The 13,037-nt window shown below is 41.8% G+C and overlaps 1 protein-coding gene across 1 annotated transcript; it reads left to right on the top strand.

Moving 5' to 3' along the window:
• Positions 1-252: 252 nt before the first annotated feature.
• LOC310858325 (cytochrome P450 3A30-like) lies at positions 253-8,049 on the top strand (the record flags this gene model as incomplete). Its single annotated transcript, XM_083764433.1, has 13 exons — positions 253-320; positions 501-594; positions 1,304-1,356; positions 2,193-2,292; positions 2,703-2,816; positions 2,949-3,037; positions 3,135-3,283; positions 4,273-4,400; positions 4,689-4,764; positions 5,549-5,709; positions 7,129-7,355; positions 7,455-7,617; positions 7,966-8,049. The coding sequence occupies 13 exons, from the start codon at positions 253-255 to the stop codon at positions 8,047-8,049; spliced, it is 1,506 nt and encodes a 501-aa protein (XP_083620559.1).
• Between the last annotated feature and the right edge of the window lie 4,988 nt (positions 8,050-13,037).

The raw sequence follows: 13,037 nt of genomic DNA, 5'->3' as shown, positions 1-13,037 counted from the left end.
GAGCCTGCCTTGAATATGATTAAGGATTACTGTGCAAAAAATCTGAAGAAAAGATTTCAGGAAAATGGCAGATCCACAAGCTCAAAACATGTCACCACACACAAGTAGGCCTAAATCATTGACTAATCTTTGATTGGTCAATGATTTACCTGCTGGACTCTGCTCATACAGGGAGGTTACCTGAAGTTAAAAAAACATTGGATTAATTTTGTTTCCGACTTGCTCCAGGCCGAGAAGACACGTAGTCGAGCAATGGATTTCCTGCCGTTCTCTGCCGAGACGTGGACTCTCCTGGCTGCCGTGGTCACCCTGCTTCTAGTGTATGAGTCTCTCTCTTTCTGAGATTTTACAGAAATGTGTGTGGGTGGCGTGTGTGTATGTGCCAGGATGTTATTGAGTTTATTGAACTCTGAATGGAGAGATCTGGATTATTTTATTTTTTAAGTTGAAGTCCTATCTTTTAAAGGATCTAATGATAATTATTTGGTCTTTACACACAGGTACTTTTATTGGCCCTATTGGACGTTTAAGAGGCTGGGCATTCCGGGTCCTACTCCGATCCCTATAATTGGCACCATGCTGTCGTATAGAAAGGTTGGAGCATTGTCCATTTAGCTTCTTCTTTTGACTATCCAGCACACATTTCCCTTTTTGGGCACATGCAAATGACTATAGCCACAATTTGAAACACTAGATTTGTTTTTAAAGGGTTGACTAACCAAACAAAACTCCTATCTGTACGAAAAGGCTTGAATTATCCTTTCTATCTGCAAAATGTTCCACCGGGTCTGTAGGTCATGTTATGAGCTACTTTCTGTCAAGAAATTCTGTGCAGGTGATAATTGTGTTGGAAATCACTCAACGGCCCTGCATACGTTTCTAAAGCAGCAGGATGTTGCATTATTGCAAATGAGCGCTTCCAAACTCCAACAATTTGAAAAAGAATCACCATTTACAGAATTTCTTGACGGAAAGTAACCAATAACATGTTGTCTAGTTGTCTACAGTGGATTTTTATAGAAAGAGCATCATTCAAGCCTTTCGTATGTTAATGTTGGTGAGTTTAACGTTGGCAATACAATCAGATAGGACTTTTCTGTTGGATGTACTGTATGTCAATGGCTGGTGTTGAAACTCTACATTTAAAACATTAAAAATAATCTAGTGTTGAAAGTTGCGGCTCGCCAATGACCTGCGTAGTTTATACTTGTACACCATATTCTGATGCTCTAAGCGTTAGCAATTTAGTTGCCAAATTAGCTACTGACTCTATATTATGATTTATATTATTGTTCACACCTAGGGATGGGCTGATTTTGATATGGACTGCTTCAACAAGTATGGAAAAACATGGGGGTGAGTACTAATTGTCCACCTCTTAATTTCAGAGCTGCCTATACCTGTTTCATTTGTCTGTTGACAACAAAAAATCAACCAGCATCACATGCTTCCTAAAATCATTGGTCTTTCCTCACAGACACGGAACGAGCCATCAAACACCTAGAACTAGAAAAGTGAACTTGGCATTAAAGACTGCTATTATTACTACTATGTCTGCTTGTCAAGCCACCATATCACCATGCCCATTATCTGGCTTAATTGGTCCTGGCTGTTATGTTGTTAAAAGTCAACAAGGGTGCAAAACCTCATTCCATAAACAAGATAGTGATAAATTGCCCGTCATTACCAATGAGTATTAATTTGTTGTGTCGTGAGTCTAGCTGTCAATGGTGTCACTGGTCGCTAGCTGTACTAAACACTGTAGCCTCAGAGCAAGCAAACAAACAACATGGCACCCGGAACGAGTCCTTCTAAGGCAGGCTCCACCCAAACTCTGCACATTTCTCGTCCCCTATAGCAAATGAGCCTCAATCTCACAGTTCAGTTCTCACAGTACTGCACTATGGAAAGAGATATAGGAAAGCTCACTTTAGCTAGCAGGCATTTCATCCACGCTGCCACAATTTCAGAATTAACCAAACCGGATGTATTTAGGAGATTCCATGTATCGTCTTGAGCTGTATGGTGCTGTGTTTCTATGTTGAACAGGCTGTGAATACAAATCTCCCTCTGGGACAATACAAGATTAATATCAATATATCATACTGTTTGCATGTGTGTACGCATCTATAAAGGCGAGCGTGATGTTAATGGATTCAGTGCAACTGAAGTGTCTCTTCTTTGCGTGTCAGCATCTATGACGGCCGCCTGCCAGTGCTGTGCATCACAGATCCTGCCATGGTGAAGGCAGTCCTCGTTAAGGAGTGCTACTCTATATTCACCAATCGCAGGGTAAATGCACACACTGACCATTATGCGCAAAAGGTAGTCTCACCGGCTTCACCGCCAGGGGAGCATTACCCAACGGGTACAGGCCCTGAGTTAGGGGAGGGGGGCTTGAGCCTCTCAAGCTCAGGGGGCCCCAAAAAGTGCAAAGTTGGACTGCATCACTGTTATTAACTTTGCATCATAACTAGTTCAAAGTCTTCTAAATGAACATGATGTTCATATAGTTGGTTATGGACCCATTAAGAGTAAGATAAATGATAAAACGTGGTGCATTGTGGATGGATAGATAGACATTTATTGATACTGCAGGGGAAATTCATTCGTGTGTACGACTCCTGGCTCCTTTTCTGTTCAGTTGTCAGTTGTCTATTGTCAAGATCAGATTGAATACCTGTTACCTTTCTGTGTCATAGAACTTCCGTTTCAACGGGCCACTGTATGATGCTGTGTCCATCGCTGAGGATGACCAGTGGAGGAAAATCCGTGGAATCCTGTCTCCCACGTTCACCTCTGGACGACTTAAGGAGGTACGGTACCGTGTCTCTTCACACCCTGAACTGGTTCAACAAGTCCTGTAGACTAGAGTAACTAAACATGACGTCTACAGTCACACACAGCAGGAAGGAACACCACTAAACATGAACTCCTCTTTGCCACAGATGTTTGTCATAATGAAAAAGCACTCGGCTAACCTGGTCACCTGTATGAAGAGGACAGCAGACAAGGCTGAAGCCTTAGACCTGAAGGAGTAGGAATCGCACTCGCACTGCATCATGTGCATGAAAAATTTCCACACAAACTGAAGTTTTGTCAGTCAAGCCTGTGTGTTTTGAACTGTTTTCAAGGTTTTTTGGAGCCTACAGTATGGACGTGGTGGCGAGCACATCGTTTAGTGTAGACATTGACTCACTGAATAACCCAGCGGATCCCTTTGTCACCAACATCAAGAAGATGCTGAAGTTTAACCTGTTTGACCCACTCTTACTATCAGTAGGTAGGACACCTTATTAGTGTCGTTGCCCTAACAGGGCAACCAGACTATATATAATTGTAACACTTTTTTATTCTTAACTTATTTTGAGTCACTTCTCCTCCCACCATTTTGACGGTACGCACTTGAGCCATATGTCAAATCGACCGGCTTCATCGGGAATCGTGTGCTTGCTCATTGCTAAGAGAAATGTTATATCGTTTAATTTATTTGTGCATTCAATTTCCCCATTGACGTGAATGGAGGAAATGCGAAAACTTGAAAAGCATTCAAGTATTTTTTTCCTCAGAGACCGTAAGCGCTAGTTACAAAACTTGGAGGGGAGGTTCATAATAATTACTAAAATGAATTAACTTCAGCCTCATGGTGGCGCTATAACAGCCAACCTTACGTTTTGAACCGTAATCTCCGGACCTATCCGATTAAAACACCACAGGCAGAATATATATATATATACGTATATATATATATATATTTATTTATTTTGCTTTTTCTTCCTTTATTGATAGGTTGAAAGTAATTTGACAGGAAATGGGGGGAAGACACGCGACAAAGGCCATCGGGAGTCGAACACGTGGCACGCCGTCAGGCTGGCTTTGCAGCCTAGGTGCCCAGACGGTTGATCTTACCGCCCGGGCCACCACAGGCAGAATTTTGTTAGTGCGTATCGTTCAGCCGTAATCTTTTTCCGAAATTAGTGGGAGGGGCCTATTTTATGATTTTTTTTTATTAATCCCCTCCAAATTACAGGGGTGACATAAATTAATGGGAGGGGCCTATATAAGTGATTGCGGCAACCTCTAGTTTTTAAATTAATCTAACCTGGCAATTTATTCTCCCCCTTCCAACTTCCACGTATACATTTTATACATGTTATTTTCCTAAGCATACTGTGATTTGTTTTTGTGTTGAAGCCTCTAGATTCCATTAATTTCCTGACGGTATGAAACTATAAACTTTAATGCATTTGTAACTCTAATATCCATTTTCAGCTTTGTTCCCCTTCCTGGCTCCCATCTTTGAGAAGTTAAACTTGTCTATTATTCCCGCCTCCGTCGCTGACTTTTTCTACGCTTCAATGCAGAAGATCAAGTCCAACCGAGAGGCCACTGCACACAATGTATGGTTGACCTTTTTCTTTATTAAAGACACAAACATTCCTGAAATGTATTAAGAAAAGGTCAAAGGCTTAGTTCCATTGTAGTCCTTCATGGTCTAAAAGTTTTACATGGTATGACTTGTTCGTGTGTGTGTGTGTGTGTGTGTGTGTGTGTGTGTGTGTGTGTGTGTGTGTGTGTGTGTGTGTGTGTGTGTGTGTGTGTGTGTGTGTGTGTGTGTGTGTGTGTGTGTGTGTGTGTGTGTGTGTGTGTGTGTGTATATACTGTAATAAAAAGTATCACGTTTTCAGAGTCGGGTAGACCTCCTTCAGTTGATGATTGACTCTCAAAAAGTCGACAACCCCAAGGAAGATGAACCAATTAAAGGTGACTTATATTGCTCTTGTACTGCATGGTAGCCTACTGGTATAGTAAATGTACATTACACCTTTTAGGCTCACAAATTAATGCCTCACAGCCGGTACACACTTATGCATGCAAACGCATGCACACACTCAGTCTCTATCTAACCTCGCGTCACCAGGCTTTCCACCACTTATCTATCTCTGCTGGATTTCATCCAACATGCACACTCCCACATGTACAGTACACCTACCCAAGTTGTCATAGCCTTCTTAATCTGCACAGAAGAATCCTATAGCCTACTGTAAAATAGTACATCTACAAGCACGCAGGCCGGGCGTTGCAATGCAAAGCGTTCTGAGATTGCAGATCCGTTTTCTTTTTTGCAGACTGTTTGGATTCTAGGGTTCGAGTGGTTCAAGTTAATTAACTACCGGTGGTGGCTCAGGGGTAGAGTGCCTGGATGGTAACCGTAAGGTTGCCAGTTCGAACCCGGGCTCCCCCAGAGATACTGTCGAAGTGTCCTTGAGCAAGACACTGAACCCCTAATTGCTCCCGATGTGCTAGTTGGTGCCTTGCATGGTTTCCGCTGCCATCGGTGTATGAATGTGTGTGTGAATGGGTGAATGTAATGCACAATCTCTGTAAAGCGCCTTGGATAAAGGTGCTATATAAATGCACCATTTACCATTTAACTAATGCTAAGCTAATGCATGCTTTGTGGAATGTGGAGGTGATCTGATCTGACACATACACACAGAGAACATCTGTTATCATTTATCAGTCATGTCTAATTCTTGTCTCTCAGGGTTGAGCGACCATGAGATTCTTTCTCAGGCGATGATCTTCATCTTTGCTGGCTATGAAACCACAAGCACTTCTCTCACCTTCTTGGCCTATAACTTGGCAACAAACCCTCACATTATGAAACGTCTGCAGGAGGAGATAGATACCACCTTCCCTAACCAGGTAAGACGTTAGGAAATAAAACGTCTGGGTCTCCGAGGCTAGTAAAGAAGTAGACAACTGGTGGTCTTAACTTAATTTCCCAATGGTGTGGAATGGATCCCCAGATGTCACTGCGATGGGTCTATGCAGGGTGCAAATTTAGGGCTGACCTTGACTACATGGTTGTACTTGTTCTTGTTCAGCATTTTGGTTTGTCTCTGGCAATGTAAATGTGCTATATACTGTAAATAAACGTCTTAATCGGTTAATATAGTCATAGGAACTTATCTACTAATCGATTACGAATAGTTGATTTTATCAACAAATTGTTACATTTGTGTTTGCTGCATACAGTTGTGCAGAGGACATTTTTTTTATTTTTTTAATATATATATTTTTTATCCCACGACTTTGTAACTCATTTTTCACCCCTGTGTCAATCATCTAATCATGTGATCCTGGGCTCTACACACCCTCCACCAACCTAGTCCCCATATATGGGACAAAAACTTCTAATGTCATAATGGCTAATTGCTAGTATAGACTCACTGCTGGCATAATTAAACAGTTAAATGAAGTTTCCATCCTGGGGAAAAGAATCATACAAATCAAATTACAAAGCGTCGCCTAAGACCAAACGGAGGATATCCCTAGTAGAAATGCCACGTAACATTCAATGAAATGCCACGATAGACACTCCAAATAATGTCTGAGTCCCAGCCAAGTTGGAGCGTTGTAATGCACACATAACGCCAGTGCTTAATTGGACTAAGCCAAATTATACAACAGCAAAAGGAAAACTATCTGACACATTGGAAAGAATTAAGCAACACAAAAGCACAGTAAAAATAGAATGCTATCTGGCCCTAAACGGAGAATACACTGGCAGAATACCTGAGCACCGTGACCCAAAACAGAGAAAAGGTAGCAGTCTTGTCATTGAGAAAGGCCGTCATATGCAGACCTGTCTCCCTAGAGAAGACGGACTATGACCCCACTGGCAGTGGGGTCATAGTCCGTCTTCTCTAGGGAGACAGTGGGCCACTGCACACAAAAAGTGGAAACTGGGCTAAATCTGTCCACTTGTACCAAGATATCGCATATCGGACACATATACACATATTCCCACAGATTACAATCACCCACTGAGATTTAGAAAACATCTGCTGGGTGAAGTACAACAATGTGCAAACACAACAAGTTTTGTGAGCTGCTGTGATAGGAGAAGGATATCAAATGGAACGCAACCACCATGAAGACTAATTCAATCAATTGATCGTGGTACATAGAAATTGATTATTTGACATTCTGACTTTCAAGTGTACATACATCTTGTTTTGATTGTATTATTCCACTTTTTGCTTTGGCAATGTATGTATAGGCTATGTTTTCTCACGCCAATAAAGCCCGGGCATTGAATTGTGGCTTGTTGTCCTGCAGGCTCCAGTCCAGTACGAGGCACTGCTGCACATGGAGTACTTGGACAGTGTGATCAGAGAGTCTCTACGGTTGTACCCCGTCGTCCTGCGCCTGGAACGTGTTGCCAAGGCATCTGTGAAGATCAATGGCTTAACGATTCCAAAAGACACGGTTGTCGCGGTACCCGTATGGACCCTACAAAGGGACCCGGCTGTGTGGCCCAATCCAGAGGAATTTAAACCCGAGAGGTGTGTGTGTCTGTCTTTATTTATGTGCCACCAATAGATTATTCACATGAAACGAACCAACACAAGACAACCTGTCACTGCCTTGCTGTTTGTCATCAGGTTCAGCAAGGAGAACAAGGACACAATCGACCCGTACACCTACATGCCTTTCGGTGCGGGGCCGAGGAACTGTATTGGAATGCGCTTTGCTCTGGTGTCGCTGAAACTGGCCTTAGTCGAGGTCCTGCAGAAGTTTAGTTTTGCTATGTGCAACGAGACAGAGGTGAGACTGAATGTTTAGGTTTTGGTTTTTCATAAACTGTTAAAGGTGCTGTACAGTAAATGACATTTAAATCAATGTTGTTAAAGATTATTGTGGTTTTAATCATTGCTATTTTTAGTCCTGGGTCTGCCATATGGTCTCCAGTTCTTTAGTAAACACAGGGTACATTGTCGGGTGGGTTGCCAATTTCATCCAATTCAGGAGAGACAATCCCACAGATTATTTTGCATAATAATGTTCCGATGGTTGTTCAACTCCTTTAAGAATTAAAATAAAAAGGGCTACATTTTGTTTTGTAAGGTGTTCCATTTGTTCTCATCCTATCTCTGCTTTGTCATTTGCTCATAGATTCCTATTGAGATGGACATCCAGATGATGCTGATGCCAAAACGTCCAGTTAAACTGAAGCTGGTGGCGCGTACGCCCTGCTAATGCCAAAATCACCAGTTAAACTGAAGCTGGTGGCGCGTACACCCTGCTAATGCCAAAATCACCAGTTAAACTGAAGCTGGTGGCGCGTACGCCCTGCTAATGCCAAAATCACCAGTTAAACTGAAGCTGGTGGCGCGTACACCCTGCTAATGCCAAAATCACCAATTCAACTGAAGCTGGTGACGCGTACACCCTGCTAATGACAAAATCACCAATTCAACTGAAGCTGCGTGGAATAAATTGCTTTTGCCAGTCATTTGCCTTCTGTATATGCTTAAGTTAGACCCCTTCAAATGTTCCTTTGTCAGGATGACCACCCAAACTTGATTTGACCTTCTGACACACCTGGATTGAATATATCTTAATATTGCATAGAGATGGACCACCCAGGGCATTGTCTGGCTACAATCCTGAAACTGGTTGAAGACCATATCGGAGGACTGCATCCAACCGGGCCATTGTGTGTACTCGTCGGGACCCATATCAAAACTCTGCCCAATATTTTGCACCAATATGGCAATACTAATATTGTGGTGTCTGTGCTAGCCATAGGTTCATTTTCCTACTTATATTGATCCCAAATGACTTGCCATGGGGTCCATTTAGCAGAAATGCCCCTGTCGTCCACTTTCCACAGCAGACCCCAACAGCCCTCATAGCATAGAGTGGAGCCCCATAAGCTTTTTTTGGCTCCCACACAAGCCGCCAAAGTTTCGTAAATCATGTTTTGAGGTGAGCGTTGGGCACAAGTGCCAATCAAAGTGACTGTACTGGCCAATCACAGCGCGTCTTTTTCAGGACTTATGCAAAACACATATTAACAGCATAACCTCTGTTAAGCGACTGTGGTGGCTCGTGTGGACAACAAAGGCCGATTGATAAAAAATAAATCTCACATGAACACAACAAAATAATGTGTGCTCCTGTCCTTCAGTGAAATAAATGCAGACACTTGAAAAAGCATAGTGTTTAGAAAAGTTTTTGTCTGCAGCAAGAATCACAGTTAAGTATAATAGGTAAACTCTAATAGTGCACAGACACATGATGGAAATGGTATCATTCTCCGCTGTAATGGAATGAGCTACGAGAAGGTAAACAAGGGACAATCAGTCTGGCCAATCAGAGGTGTGTGTGTGTGTGTGTGTGTGTGTGTGTGTGTGTGTGTGTGTGTGTGTGTGTGTGTGTGTGTGTGTGTGTGTGAAAAAAGTACAGGGTTCTGTTTGCACAAACATTCCCCCAATCGAAGCTCATAACAACTTACCCTTTCCTTTGTACAAGGAAGGACATGCGTACATACATACAATAACCATGTGTAATACATGCAGGGACTGGAGTGTATGGGTGTATGTGTTGTGTTTGTATTATGAGTTTGCAAAGTCCTCAGTGGAGTCTCATTTTGACTCTGAACTAGTGAACTTTCTCTGTTTCTTTGTCGTGCTTCTCTGAGCTGTTGCTATGGTGATGTGATGGGCGCCTGTTCTCCTTATCCATCGCTAGAACCCTGCTGGACCTGGTTGAGAGAGAGAGAGAGAGAGAGAGAGAGGGACACATGAGAGGTCCATCCAGATGAATAGGCTCTCTGCAGAGTCAGTCATAAACTGTACATCACAAATTTGTCACTGTGTCTGGGCCGTGGCTCAGCGGTCCAGGCACCTTGGCTGGTAATCCAGTCTGGCAGTGTGCCGCGGGCTCGACTCCCGATCCCGACGGCCTTTAATGCATGTCACTCCCCCATCTCTCTCCCCATTTCCTGTCAGCCTACTGTCTGTCCCTCCATAAAAAATATAAAATAAAGGGTGAAAGCCACAAAAAATAGAAAACAAATGTGTCACTGCCTCACTGCACACTACATCAGCTTTGTTACACACCTCAATATCAGCCTTTTTTTGCTGACTTTTTGGATAACATTTTACCACTTTCAACCTGGTTGCCCTTTTCTGGGCATGTCATAGGGTTTTTAGTTTTTATGTTTTGAAACAACATGGCTAAAAGCTTAGTTACAATTACAATACATTGCTGTAGCTTGTAGATCGACAAATTTTGAAGGTTTTGAATAGGCTTTACATGGTTAAATCAAAAGTCATGTTTATTAAAACGTTTTGCGTTTAGTTAAAAAAGAAAAGAAGAAAATATATTCAGAGGCTCTGAACTGGCTACTACTGCATTTATGCAGTATTATATATATTATATATTTATGTAGTATGCCGTAGTAGCTTTAGTCAGCACATTTAAGACAAATAAAATAAAACAGTACATTCATCAATTAACTATGATGACAATCCTAAAACATAAATTGTATTTTCAAATGGAGAGTGATTAATCCTCCTTTCAGTCTTTGGAGACTTCATAAAACAAACAAGCTTCATGAAACAAATTCAACTAATCAGTTTACTTTAAAACTGAGAAAAATGATGAGTGCCAAAATCACTGAAGTGAAAAGGGGGAGGGGTATATGTAGTATGAATAAATTGACCTTGACTTTTATTTTTACAGGTGCCCGTTTCGAATTACAACTATTATATAGAGCTATTTAACACACCAAAACTATCAATAACTTCCTTTAAAAGAGGGCAGAGAGAGATCTCCATTTTACATCCCAATGCCGCCACCATGTGGACATTGTTTGATTCGCCTAGCTTCTCCTGCTCCAATTCCTCAATCATATGGATCCAGTATCCGACTTTTCCCACCATCTTGTACTTTGTGTGTTTATAAACAGAGCAACCCCTCACATAAAAAAACCCTCTAGGATGGTCCATACCTACACCATAGAAACATCTGTTTCTAAGAAACGCACCAAAATATCACTTAAAAGATTAGAGATTATTACCTGACTCAAAATGTAGGCAAAGTGATTACCTCTCAAACTGTAATCTGTCATGCAGTCTATATAATTACTACAAATCACAAGGTTAATTGGAAGGCTTTCAACTATTTATTTATTTTTGATTCGGCCTCAAATGTATGAGACAGTTAAATCTCTTTATAGGCCTATAATGCAATTTCATTACTTAGGGTACTCACTGTATAGGCTACAGTTAGCCTACCATTTCTTAAATTAGATGCACTCGTTATCCTTAGTTATCCTGTTAATATGCTAATTCCTGCAACATCAGAGGCAGATTTGGAAAGTTTCATCTATTGCCTCATCATCCAGAGGCCATCTGATTACATTGCTTTGAGATCTTAGAAACTATTTGTTGCATTGCATTGTGAATGGGTTAAAAAACATTATACCTACAAATTCCTGAGGAACTGCACAGGAACTGGGTTAAAAAATGTGCAAGCAGTTGAAAGTAACACACACACACACTACTGTCAGTCAGACTGTTTGAATACCATAGATAGACAGTCCCTATTTCATGTCCTGTGCTCCCATCCCAATGCTGCCTCCATGTGGTCATCCATTCATCCGTCCATCCATCCATCTTCAACCGCTTATCCGTAGTCGGGTCACGGAGGCAACAGCTCCACCAGAGAGCTCCAGACATCCCTCTCCAGAGCAACATAACTTCCTCCTGAGGGATCGTCCCAGTGGAACGTGCATCGAGGACTTCCCTAGGGAGACGCTCGAGAGGCATCCTAACCAGATGCCCGAACCACCTAAGCTGGCTCCTTTCCTGGCGAAGAAGCAGCGACTCTACTCAGAGTCTCTCTCGATGTGGTCATCTCACTGATTGATTATCTCCTGTTACTTTCTTCCTCAACAAAGTCCTAGGGAGACATGGGGAGAACATACAAACTCCACTCCACCAGAAAAAGCACTAAGACTTGTTTACATCAGGGTCCTCCATTTTCAATTCATCAGAACATTTAAAGGTATATTCAGTGATTTCACTCAAAAAACCTTAGGTTTCGTTTTTGGCTGTGGGACCCAGCCTTTCGTCCAATCAGGATAGAGAGTCAAAAACGAAACCTAAGGTTTTTTGACCCCCAGGGGTTAACTGGGGACAGGGAGGAACTCCTTATATGGTCAGCACACTCTATAGTAGGGAGGATTATCACAACAAAACAAAAAAATAAGTGATATTTGAATTAAGTGAAATCACTGAATATACCTTTAAAGACATACAAATATACACTGCGATGCAACAAAATAAATCATCATATACACAGTTAAAAAATAAGGGGGGACTTTGACGTTTTTACAGGGGCCACTGGGGCCAGTTTCGAATATGCAGCCGGCCGTAAGTGCTCTTTGAGAGCAGTATTGAGGGAGTCTAGGGATTCATGTTTCTTGTTTGGCTGTTGGTAGGGTGTTCCACGTTTTAGTGACATAGGAGTGAAATTAATTTAGGCCAAATCTGGGTTGAACGTGGTTTGTGGAACTACATAGGTACCCTCACAAAAACATGCAGAAATCCTGGCCTCCCCCTGGCCAGCCGGGGCACCTGATGGAGGGGGAAGGAACTGGTCGGAATAACGTGTTCCTTCCACGTGCTACGTCCGTCCGAGGAAATTCCCCCCGTCAGGTGAAAAGAAGCAACTCCTCATGCATAGAAGGAAGCATGAGGTCATTCCGCTGTCCCCCCAGGTTGGCATTTTATTTTTTGGCACTTGGAGCACTTGTAATATCACTATATTTTTACTTAAGTAAAAAATAAAATAGCAACTGCTATAATAGCCTGTTGGTATGTTGCCAGACCAAATTTTTTTCCAAGATAAAAAAGGGCTAAAAAAACCCCCCCTCAAGGACACATGGGGGTCCCCACAATAAATGATGCTTTATGCAACTATTAACTAATTATATTTATATCACACAGTGCACACTGATACTTATTTTGATATCCTGCAATTTTATGTATTTTATTTATTTGCACAAGACAAGAGACTTTTTTATTAGTACTATTTCTGTTTATTCGCTCAAGACAAGAGATCGGGCACTCTGTTATATCAGTATCATTTCTTATTATGGAGGTCAATGGGTTCATTTTCAATTTAAGTACACTGTACACAAACTACACATTATATATTGTCATTTTCCTCTT

The sequence above is a fragment of the Protomyctophum parallelum genome, assembly GCF_964188405.1.
Source record: "Protomyctophum parallelum genome assembly, chromosome: 5".
NCBI classification, from domain to species: Eukaryota; Metazoa; Chordata; class Actinopteri; order Myctophiformes; family Myctophidae; genus Protomyctophum; species Protomyctophum parallelum.
Note: the sequence above shows the minus strand (reverse complement) of the source record. Positions and strands in the feature narration are given on the sequence as shown.